Here is a 12,215-nt window from a genome sequence, read left to right on the forward strand (position 1 = left end):
ACCCCGAGCCTGCCGGGCTCCCTCCGGGCCTCACCCCACGCGTCCCTGACCCCGAGCCTGCCGGGCTCCCTCCGGGCCTCACCCCACGCGTCCCTGACCCCGAGCCTGCCGGGCTCCCTCCGGGCCTCACCCCACGCGTCCCTGACCCTGAGCCTGCCGGGCTCCCTCCGGGCCTCACCCCACGCGTCCCTGACCCTGAGCCTGCCGGGCTCCCTCCGGGCCTCACCCCACGCGTCCCTGACCCTGAGCCTGCCGGGCTCCCTCCAGGCCTCACCCCATATGTCCCTGACCCTGAGCCTGCCGGGCTCCATAGAGGCTTCACCCCATATGTCCCTGACCCGGATCATGCTGGGCTCCATAGAGGCTTCACCCCACGCGTCCCTGACTCACCCTTGTTCTGACTCATTTTTCCTATCTGTAAAGTGGGTATGATCATGGGGTTCTAGAAGAATAGAGGAGCTGATGCAGAATTCCTGCAGTGCTGTCTGGTTCATAGTAAACTCTCAAAGAAGGTGCTGTTGATGTTTTTAAGTGGCATTGAGTTTGTTAAATGAACTTCAAGCAACGAATCCAAGAAGTTAGAAATAAAGTAGCTAGAGATTGTGGATAGATTTAGTTGTTGGTTTAGGTGTGGGTTACTACTATTTTGGCAGCAGAAAATCTGCACAGAATTACTAAAAATGTTAAGAGAAGAAAGTGCTTAAATGGGAGATTTTAAAAAATAATATTCTACTAAGAAAATTTGAACTCTATTCCAGAAGTGTAGGGGCCCTCAGTGCGTCTGTGCCCACCTTCAGCAATTATGAACTCCGGCTGATCCTGTTCACCTGTGCCCCCATCCCGTTTTATTTTGAAGCAAATCCCAGGGATATCATTTTCGTTGTAAAATTTCCAGTATATATTCTTAAAAGATAAAGATTTTTAAAACGAAAATTTTTAAAATCATAATAATTGTACTATTATCATGCCTGAATAAAACTTCATTATAATTACATAACATCATTAAATGTTAAGTGGGAAATTTTCAAACCAGTTGAATAATAGTACACGCAGTGACTCCAGTGTCAGATGACACCGAAACTCCAGCGTATTCAATGTGACAGTGTTGAGGGTCCCTGTGGCTCCGCGCCGTGAGGGTTCCTGTTTCCGCTCCGTCGGTGACTCTGCCCCTCAGGGCTTTGGCTTCTTTCTACTGAGAAAAGTATCTGTTTCCACAGGGTTGCTGTCAGAATCGAATACAGTGACCCACGTAAAGTGGCTGGTGTGGAGGTGTCAGTGAATACTACCGCCTCCCTTCCCTTTCTCTCCTGGCTACAGTTCAGTTCTCACTGTGAACCACGAGCACTGTAGGAATGAGGGGCGGTGTTCACCGCGTCTGGCCTCCCATAGACACGCACTGAACCCGAAGCCGCAGTTCCTGACCTGAAACTTCCGCGCGGCAGGTGCTGGCTCTGGGGCCAGGTCCTCTCCCCGCAGCCCGCTAGCTGCACCTGCTCGTGGGTCATTCCTGCGGGGCCGTGCTGCTGTGCGCTTCTCGCTGGCTTTGGGGGTCCACACGAGCTCAGTGTGCTTCTCGCTGGCCTTGGGGGGGTCACACAGAGCTCAGTGCGCTTCTCGCTGGCTTTGGGGGTCCACACGAGCTCAGTGCGCTTCTCGCTGGCCTTGGGGGGGTCACACAGAGCTCTGTACGCTTCTCACTGGCCTTTGGGGGGGTTCACACGAGCTCTGTACGCTTCTCAGTGGCTTTGGGGGGGTTCACATGAGCTCTGTACACTTCTCACTGGCTTTCGAGGGGGCTCACACAGAGCTCTGTACACTTTTCACTGGCCTTCGGGGGGGTGGGGTTCACACACAGCTCTGTACGCGTCTCACTGGCTTGGGGGGCGTTCACACGAGCTCTGTACACTTCTCACTGGCTTTCTGCAGTGGGGAGTTGTTGTTTTTTTATTTTTGGTACGTGCCCCTAGCAGGAACTAAAGCAGGTCCTCTCTGGTCCACAGGCCGGCGCTCCAGCCCCTGAGCCAAACCGGCCAGGGCTCTGGGGAAGTTGCTTACACAGAGCCAGTGCGCTGCTTCCTTCCTTCGTCACACAGTCGTCTGGCTGCAGCCTTATGACATCTTGTACCTTCTTGATTAACCTCATAAGTCTGGAGTAATCAGATTGGGGCCTTCTTCTGTACCCCCCCCCCTTTTCCTCCTTTCCCCTTCCTGACATTTAGGCGCTACTGGAGATGCAGCAGTGAGTAGGACATAGGTCCTGACCTCAGAGAAATTAGTCGAAGTCTGGTTGTAGATAAATACTTCCCATATAATGTGGAAAGTGTTGGCAGGTATGTATGAAATTCTAAGAGAGGTGGCACTTAACCAGAACCTGGAAGGATGCTTTGGGTGGCATGGGGCTGGCAGAAAGGCAGAAGGCTGTTCCGAGTGGAGAAGGAGCAGCCACAAAGGCGTGGAGCCATGGGAACAGCCTGCCCCTCGCCTGCCCAAGTCTGGAATGCCCCACTCATGGCTCGGCCCCCACAGCACTCCCTGACTGTAGCCCTTGCGTTGTGTCACCTACCTGGCCCCACAGACACTTTCCCAGTGACCCTCCCTCCCAGGAAGCCTGTCCCTGCCCTACTGCCCACGTCATTCGATGATATAGAGACTGAGAACCTGAAACTAGTTTTAGATTTTTATGGGGCAAATGCACTTTCATTATACTCTGATTTTCTTGTCAAACTTGACACTGGAATGATGGCCTTTCTCCTCTTAAGAGTAAGAGGCATTCTCTGTAGATACACATGTATAGGACACTCTCAAAATTAGTACTCTATATGGAAATATTCAAAGTCCAAAGCATCCAACTAGGTAACCTCTCTAAAGCTTTGAAAATGCCAGGGGCATATCAGAAGTGGGTGAAATATAATATGCTATCTTTGTGGTTTATTCTCAAAAATGGGGCTTAAGCACAATAGTAAACTAACCAGAGCTCGGCCAAGAATTTTTTCAGAAATGGTGGCAGTCAGGTGATTAAACTGTCAGGTTCTTCTTTATGAAGATAATCCTGTCCTATGATGTATTTGTGGGCTTAAGTTGCCTATGTAGGTAAATCAAAGACCTAGTGGAATTTTTTCTCTGTTATTGATCTGTTGTGACTTCTGTGTGTTTATTTTAGGAAGCTGATAAATTTTCAGGTTTGTCAAATACCTACAGAAATCTTAATGCTTGTTTATTTCTTTTCAATCTTGGTATTTGAAATGTTACTTTATACATTGTGTTCATGTTAAGTACTGAGTTATTATACTGATGATATGGTAATTACTTAACCCCTCTTAACTCACCAGGAATGCCATTTAATCCTGCATATGCTTAGCTCCATTGTTACAAGTCCATTTTATAGACATTTGCCATTACAGAGCATAAGAAGTTGGGATCGCATTTGTTATATTTGAGTGAAACCTGTTGTAATTGTGTTTTTGAGATGCCCGAGAGGCCTTCTTGTTCCTGGCATCCCCCCTGCACCCTTCCCCCTGGTAGCCTAGAACGAGCTGAACATGGGGGTGGAGTGGAGGGGTGGCTGCTGGATCGAGCCCATGCAGTAGATTCCTTTCAAAACTTTCCTTAAACTTTTTTACTCCAAAAAAAAAATCCATTTTGGATATTAAGGCCCTAAGGAGGTATGCTATGGACTGAATGTTTGGGTCCCCCCGAATTCATATGTTGGAGTCCTAACCTCCAATGTGATGATATTTGGAGATGGGGCCTTTGGGAGGTGATTAGGTCATGCGGGTGGAGACCCTCAAATGGGATTAGTGCCCTTTAAGAGGAGACGTGAGAGAGGGGCTGTCTCCCCACCATGTGCACATTCGGCAGGAAGGCAGCATGTGCAAGCCAGGAGGGCTGCCCCAGACACCGCATCTGCCCGCACCTTGACCTTGGACTCCAGCCCCCAGAGCGGGGAGAGATGAGTGTCGGGTGCTCAAGCCACCCAGCCGGCAGTATTTTGTGTCAGCTGCCCAGCTTCAGCCAAGGGTATAGTGTCTCATGGCTGCTATAAGAAATTACCACAGCCTGGCCGGTTTGGCGCAGTGGTTAGAGCATTGGCCTGCGGTCCAGAGAGACCCAGGTTTGGTTCCCGCTAAGGGCACGTACCTCTGTTGCAGTTTGGCCCTGGCCCTGGTTGGTCGTGTGGGTGGCAGCCACTCGATGTGTCCCTTTCGCGTCGATGTTTCTCTCTCTCTCTCTCTTCCTCTCTTTCCCTCCCACTCTATATGAACAAAAAATGGGGAAAAAAATGTCCTCAGGTGAGGATAAAAAAAAAGAAAGAAAGAAATTACCACAAACTCATGGCTTAAAACAACACACATCTATTATCTTACAGGTCTTAGGTCAGAAGTCCACCATGGGACTCCATAGGCTGAAAGCAAGGTGTGGGCCAGGCTGTCTTCCTTCCAGGGAGACTCTAGAGGAGAGTCCATTTCCTGGCCTTTCCCAGGCCGCCCTCACTGCCTGGCTCCTTTCAAAGCCAGCAGTGTTGGATCAAGTCCTTCCATTGCATCCCTCTGACTCTCCCTGCCGCCCTTCTCCACATGTAAAGACCCTGTGATGAGGTAGGGCCCACCTCCCTGCCTAGTCCAGGGTCATCTCCCTCTTCAAGGTCAATTGATGGCAGCCTTATCCCATCTGCTGCGTTGATTCCCCATAATATATGTTCACAGGTTGCAAGGATTAGGACTTGGACATCTTTGGGGGAGGGCGGTGGCATTATTCTGCCTACCACAGTAAGTATAATCCTTTTGGGATTCTGCAGTACCCACTGTTTATTCAACTTTTGGTAAAAGAGCTGAGGTTCTGCTTTGCACCAAGAACTGTGCCTGCTAAGCTCTGAGGAAAGAGAGGACCCGTTCTAGGAGCTCACAGTCTGGTGGGGGGCAGTCAGCCCATTGGTAGCGTCACCATGGAGGGACAGGTGCTGGCACAGATGCACGTGTGTGGATGGGGTCTGGCTGTGCCGGGGCGTGCGGAGTGGGTGAAGGGAGGCAAGGAGGATCTCGGAGGAGGAGGGGTTTGCATTAGAGCGAAGGTGATGGGGCACTCCAGGGCAAGGGAGAACCACGCAGTGTGCATATTGGGAAGCCCTGGGACTTGGAGTTGGGATGGAAGGGCGTGGTAGGGACTGAGTGCACACGGGACTTCTGCAGCTGAATTGTGAAGGGCCTTGAGCGTTGTATTTGGAGTTTGGACTTGACCCTATTGATTAGGCCCAGAGGTTGCGCGCTGGCTGCCCTTTGGCCAGTCGGCCTGCAGAGCTGCTTCCTTGGGCTGCAATGTACTTTAAACCAGCGCTCACCACCACCCACCTCCGCCAGATGTCCTCAGCCGTGCACTTCCGTTGCGCTACTTGTTTATGTTGTTTACCTGGCCCCTGTCTGCTGGTCAGGGATGGAAACCACTGAACGTTTTCAAATGGAGAGTAAAACATAAAATAGGAGAGCAATTTGATCACATTTGTATGTAATGCAAACACCTTGTTTGCACAGCTCTTAAATTCTTTGCCCACCAGACTTAAAAGTCAGATTCTGTAATGCAGTTTAAGTGGAAAACAGGACTAGGGGTGTAAGGCAGCTGTGGTTGCTGCGAAATGCCGAATGTGAACTCGGGCAGTCCTGAATTCGAGTCCAGCTCCACCGAGCACTGACTGTGCAGCTCCTGTGAGGCTCCCCTTCCCTGACGGTGAGTGAGAGCAGCGAGGTCAGGGCCCGCCAGGCCTGCTGGGAAGAGGGCTGCTGTGAGTGCAGGCACCTGGCAGCCCGGTACCTGGTAAACCAGTGAGGGTTGTACAGTACTTCCCTTTCCTTTGATTCCTGCTCTTGAGACGCCTGAGGCCACTTCTCTGAACTGCATTTGTAATTATTCCAGACTCTGTAGGAAATTTGACCAAACCCCTACTGACCTATCTCTAGACAACCACTGAATGTTTCTTTTGTGATAAATAGCATTTTTGTATTCAGACGTATGCTCACGCACAAATACTTACTGACCCCTCTTGCTTCATGTTGTGTTCAGAGCTGTGTGGGAAGCTGTGCACCCTTCGCTGCATGGCTCGTGATCCCCAACAAGCATGCACGCGTGCGAGAGTTAATGCAGAGAACAACTGGGGTCACTGGGTGCGGCTGGGGGGTGCAGAACTACTCTCAAGTTCAGAGCAAAGTGAAATCGGCCTGAGTTGGCCTTGACAGAAAACCTTCATGGGGGAGGTGAGAGTTGAGCAGACCCTTCTAGGCTGGGCTGTCTGTGTCTGGAGTAAGTACCGAGAGCTTGAGGAGGAAGACAGCTGAGCAGTGGTCAAAGGACAGAGCAGCTACCGGCTTAGCTCATCCCTCCCTCCTTCTGGAAACACTTTCTTCCCTGTCCACCATGGGCCGAGGTTTCGTCCTGCCTCTTTTATTTCATTTGTTTTTTTGTTTGTTTGTTTGTTTGTTTTTTTATCCTCACCTGAGGACACTTTTGCATATTTTGTTCAGATAGAGTTGGAGGGAGGGAGGGAGAGAGAAACAGTGACGTGAAAGGGACACATCAAGTGGTTGCCACCTGCATGACCCAACCAGGGCCGGGGACAAACTGCAACCAAGGTTCGTGCCCTTAGCAGGAACCGAACCCGGGTCTCTCTGGACCGCAGGCCGACGCTCCAACCGCTGAGCCAGACCGGCCAGGGCTTTTTTTTTCCCATTTGTTTTCATTCACAGCTCCACGCACAGTACTTGGCACGTGGTGGGTGCTTTAGAGTGGGGTCTGCGATGCTAGAAGTCAGCTCTGTGCTTTGTGTTCTCCGGGTCCGCCCAGGGATGTGGGCCATCAGGGCGGCGAGGACTGCTGGCAGGGGTGAGCTGTTGCCCGAATCTCCTGATGGCGCTTGACATGGGCCCTTTTCAGAACCGTGAGAGCTGCAGCCCCAGAGTCCCTGTCCCAGCTCTCCTGGCGATCCAGTTTCAGAAAGAGACATAAAAAAGAGAATTCCACGTAATCTTGAAGGTCCTTAGAGATCATTTCTTCATGTCATAGATCACAACAATTACAGGAAGAAAGAACCATTCAAGAGAGACCAAGGCCAGGAATGTGGGTGACTGGCAAAGTCACCCAACAAATTAGTTTACGAGAGTCTAAAGCCAAAGTTATCCAGTTTGTAGTTTGAAAATCTTTCCATAACCTGCATTCCATTTGCTATTAATTTCAAGTTCATTACATGTAATTGTAACATCTATCTATATAAACTTTTTTTCTTTTCATTTTAGATTTCACACATCGGGAAACTGAGAGATTTTCTCCTGGAGCACAGGAAAGATTACATCAGCGCTCACAGGTGAGCCCGCTCTGCGCCGCGCCCTCGCTGACCGTTCTCTCCGTGCCGCGTCCTCGCCTCTCACCCACACGCAGAGTCGCCGTGGGACGGTCAGTGTGGCGGAGGGGCCTCGGATCCAGGGTGGCTCTGGCAGAGCCCCCTCAGACTCCGATACCCCCACATCGACATTCCCCCTTTGGGTCCCCCAGAGTGAGCAAGAAGTGAGCGGCACAGAGCTCCCCTCGGTCGGCGTGTGTTGGGCACAGGAAGGCGTGGTGCCAGCGGGTCGAGCGCGTTTGGAGAGGAGCTCTGGCCTCCAGGGGGTTCTGGTGAGGCTGGTTTTTAAAAAGAGAAAGCGTTTGACCGAGGTTCTGAGCTGGTTTCTGGAACAGACCCCCCCTCAGCAGACAGGACCACTGCTGCGTGGGTCTCGTCTCCTGCTCTCCCTGCCTCCGTGGCCCCAGGGCGCAGTCCCCGTGTTAAGCGAGGCCTGGGAGGTCGGACTGGACCTCGGGGATGGGGCATCGGGAGCGGCTCGACGGGTCTCCTCTCCATGAAACAAGGGTGTTTGCGCCAAAGCCTTTCCTCCCTCAGAGCTGGGAGGTGGGACTGGACCTCGGGGATGGGGCATCGGGAGCGGCTCGACGGGTCTCCTCTCCATGAAACAAGGGTGTTTGCGCCAAAGCCTTTCCTCCCTCAGAGCTGGGAGTGAAAAGCAAAACGTTTGGTTTTGAAAAAAACCTTGACAAAATATACAAATGAAAATGTTTTGTACAGACTCTTTAACAGAAAAAATAATTACATCTCAGGTGAATTCTAAGTAGCCTCCGACACTTTGTCTGCTGAAACAACATAGGCAACTTTACACATTTAAGTGTATTTCATTTGTATAGTTTTATTCATTTGTATAATTTTAAAATATACTATAATTATTATCCTAACGTGTAGTACCAAGAAAAGTTCTTAGTTCAAATAGTTGGTCAACACTAGATGGCAGTGTACATTTTATTTCTGAAGGGGTGTCTGTATATCAAAGACTAATTTCATAGTCCGTAAACAATGGAAAACGTAACCACACTGGTGTAAACCTCGGTGAATGGTGGTGGACTTGGGACACCATTTGGCCTGCGATGCAGTTGGAGGGTGGTTTACAAAGGAAAGTGCCTCTGTTTCCTGCCAGAGAGCCGGGGTGGGGGAGTGCAGGAGGCCGGCTGGCGAGGTGGAGGTGGATGTCATTAGTCTATTGCTAGTGAGATCTGGGTCTGAGGTGGGTGGTCTGACGAGGGCTCCTGAGTTAGACACCACTCAGCCAGCCGTTGGTGCACTGAGCAGTCACAGTCCCTGGAGCACCTGAGAGAGGAACAGAGCCGGGCCTCTGCTGTCTAAGCAGATAGGTCCCAGAGAGGGGAGAGAGGAGCTGTGGCTAGCCCTGTGTCCATGTTCTTGCCCTGTTCCTCTGCCAGGATGTCAATCAGAGGAGCCCCTCCCCCTGCCCTGGGAGGGCGGGGAGGAAGGAGGCTGGAAGTCATCCTAGGAGAGTGGGTGCACATAGACACCTGAGGACTAGGACCAGGGCAGAAGTGCTGCCCCGATGCCCTGTACTCTCACCCGACAGGGAGGGTTCTCCCTCCCTCCCCAGCCGCAGACTGTGGAACCTTCCTGTCCCCACCGCTGCCTGCACCATGTGGCCAAGTGCTCCTGGCAGCATTTTGGAGGGAGTATGATGCTGGAATTGAAAGAACATGTTTAGAAATATTGCCTTCAGACCTGTAAGGCTATGTTAGTTTGACATAATTAGGAAGCTATAATTTTTTCCATAATGTAGAGCTCAGACTTTATTGACCCGTTTAATTGTTTTAACAATGACATTTTACTAGAGCAGAACAGCATGCAACCTAGGTAGCCTCTGGCTGAATCTCCTGAATGATTTCATTTAAAAACAATGTCTCCACTTCTGGTAGATGCACCATTTCTGCGGTATCCTGGCAACAAAACAATACGGAGGGGAAACTTTCTTGGTTTCTGTTTTTGTTACTAATAGAATAACACACTGTTATTTTCCACTTTAAAATGTTAATGTATAATGTGTCCTAAAGGAACATCACCTTTTAATTGAATAATCAGTTTATTGAATTAACCTTTAGGACTTTCATTTCACTGAGTTGAGGCTCCATTAAATCTAAATATAGCATAGGAGTACACTCACGCAGTGCTCTTGGATCAGTCATCTACAGGTCTGCCCTGACCGTGGCGTGCTTTCTCACTGGAGCGAGTCCTTGTCCTCGTCCTCGACCGCGTCCGCCTTCACGTCCGAGGAGATGGTTCTGTTCGGGCCGCACAGGCTCCTGGCCCTCTGCTCCATTCTCACTCTATTCTCCCCACAGAGATCCGATGGGGGTGGGGGGGCTTGCTCAGCACCTTTTCTCACTTTTGGGTCTCCTGCCTCAGGTAGAGTACATTCTGTCGGGGTTACCTTGTTAAGCAAAACTAGTTCAGAAAGCAAGATGCTGAGGGGTGTTGGGATAGGGAAATACTTCTCTCTCACTCCTCAAGTTTCACTGAAGGGAGGGCCATCCACGTCCCAGGAACCCATGGGCGTCCCTCTCCTCTCCCGTCTTCCCTGGAAGGTGGGCCGTGGGGGGAGGGCCGCAGCAGAAGCCGGGGGCAGACTTAGCTGATGGTTGGGACTGACAAGGCCCAGGCTTAGCCCTCCCTTTTCCCCTGGGAGGGGCCCGTCAGGATGGAGGTATTCCCTGCCCTCTGTGCCTTCCGTTTTCCAGGGTAGGCTCTGGGAGGGGGATGCCTGCAGGTCTTGGAGTGGGGAACTCTGCTTGGGAGGGGCCTGTCGTGGAGCATGATGGTAGCTGCAGGCAAGCCTCTCCTCCAGGTCAGCCTTGGGCATTGAGTTGGGTCATTCAGAAAGTATCTGATTGTTGGTATATCCGCCACCAAGCGCTGGCATTGCTCCTGATGACGGGCACAGCAGTGAGCACACAGACGGAGGGCCCTGCCCTTGTGGAGCTTCTGTTTTGCAGGGGAAGACAGGCAGGACGTGAGCGACCTAGATGGTCAGAGCAGAAGTGCTTTGGGGAGAGGGCGGAGGGGGAGGGAATAGAAAATGTCAGGGAGGGTACACTTTATACAGGTAGGCTTGGGGAGGCCTCAGTAAGAGGGGACAGTGAGTGGACACCTGAAAGCTGCAGGGGTCAGTTTATAGAGACATCTGGGGAAGGAACGCTCCGGAAGGAGACAGCTAGCAAGTAGAGAGAGAGGTCCTGAGGTGGGATTGTGGCCAGGTGTTCAGCAACAGCAAGGAGGCTAGTGCCACTGTAGCAGGAGGGATGGGGGAGACGAAGATGAGCCCCGAGAGACGGCAGGGGCCAGTCTGGAGGGTCGTGTGAGGCCCTGGCTTTCCTCGGGTAGGAGCAGGGAGGCCTCACACGGAGGCCGATGGGACCTGATCGGCACGGCAGTGTGCAGGAACAGACTGAGGGCTGGCGGAAGCCGGGGGGCTGCAGCTACAGTCCGGCTGAGAGGGCCATGGCGTTGGCCAGAAGGCAGCAGCGCAGGTGACAAGAGGTCAGATTCGGGAAATGCTTGGAAGGTAGAGCCAATGGTGGATTCGATGTGAGCGGGGAAGAAAGAGGGGTCAAGGGTGACTCCAGGCTTCGGGCCTGAGCAGCTGGGAGAAGTGGGAGTCTCATCAGTGCGGGTCGGGGCTGCAGCAGGAACACGCTGGAGGAGAGCAGGCAGGGGCTCTGCGTGGGCATATTTGAAATGCAAATAACACCTGAATGGAGCACTTGGCCGTGTGGCTCAGTGGTTGAGCAGCGTGCCGCACACCAAGAGGTCACCGGTTTGATTCCAGGTCAGGGCATATGCCTGGTTGCAGCTTGGTCCCTGGTGCAGGAGGCAGCCAATCAATGGTTCTCTCTCATTGATGTTTCTATTTCCCCTTCTCCCTTCCTATTTAAAAATCATTAACAAAACACAAACAAAAATCTGAATGGAGCTGTTGAACAGGTCGTTAGATATGTGTCTCAAGTTCAAGGAGAGGTCTGGGCTAAAAGTAAAAAATTGGGACTTGTCAGCCTATGACTGGTATTTAAAGCCATGAGACTAGATGAACCCACCAGGGGGCAGTGTAGATATGCAGAGACTCAGGGACTGAGCCATGAACTGTCCGTCATTAAGTGCTCGGAGAACTCAGAAGTTTCAACAAAAGCTGAAACGAGTAGCCGGTGAGGTAGGAGGACGACAGGAGGTGTCGTGGAGGCCGGAGGGAGCAATCAGCTCCATTCAGTCTGTGTGACGTAACGGGTGAGGGCTGAGCCAGGGTGGGGGTCACTGGTGACCTTGGGGACTGAGGGTGATAGTGGGGAGGATAAAGGCCTGTTTGGATTGGGTTCAAGAGAGAATGGCCAGGAAAGTGGAGACCTGGGCATCTTAGAGAAGTTTTACTGGAAAGTGAGGAGAAATTGGGCAGTAGGAGACATTGGAACTGAGGTTTTGCTTGTAAGTTGGGAGCAACCACCATGTTTCATGCAGCTGGGAAAGGCCCAGCGGACAGGGAAAGGCTGGTGTTGCTAGTAGCTGGTACACATAGTGTCCACTGTGTGCCGGAGCCCGTCCAAACATCATGTGCACGTATTCGTGCATTCAGGGCTGAGGGCGTGGGAGGGAGAGGAGGATTGTGGGCCAGCCCACTGCCCAGGTGGAGGGGCATTGCCAGGGGACGGGCACTTCTTCAGTAGCCCGAGGAAAGGCAGTCTGTGGCCCAGAGGCAGAGGTGGGGAGATGGGTGGGAACTAGTAGTTCTCAGAAAACAGGAGCAGAGCTCCCTCTGACAATGAGGAGGGGAAGCAGGTGTGTGAGGGCTCAGGAGGCGGAG

General features: G+C 51.9%; 1 protein-coding gene across 3 annotated transcripts in view; it reads left to right on the forward strand.

The window, feature by feature from the left end:
- STX18 (syntaxin 18) overlaps positions 1 to 12,215 on the forward strand; it is a 118,853-nt gene that overhangs the window by 66,711 nt on the left and 39,927 nt on the right. For all 3 annotated transcript variants that reach the window (XM_036274245.1, XM_036274265.1, XM_036274255.1), the window contains exon 2: positions 7,278 to 7,345. In XM_036274245.1, the coding sequence (XP_036130138.1) occupies positions 7,278 to 7,345 (68 nt within the window). The remainder of the gene's footprint in view (positions 1 to 7,277; positions 7,346 to 12,215) is intronic.

This window comes from Molossus molossus, unplaced genomic scaffold (genome assembly GCF_014108415.1).
Source record: "Molossus molossus isolate mMolMol1 unplaced genomic scaffold, mMolMol1.p scaffold_m16_p_1, whole genome shotgun sequence".
Taxonomy (NCBI): Eukaryota; Metazoa; Chordata; class Mammalia; order Chiroptera; family Molossidae; genus Molossus; species Molossus molossus.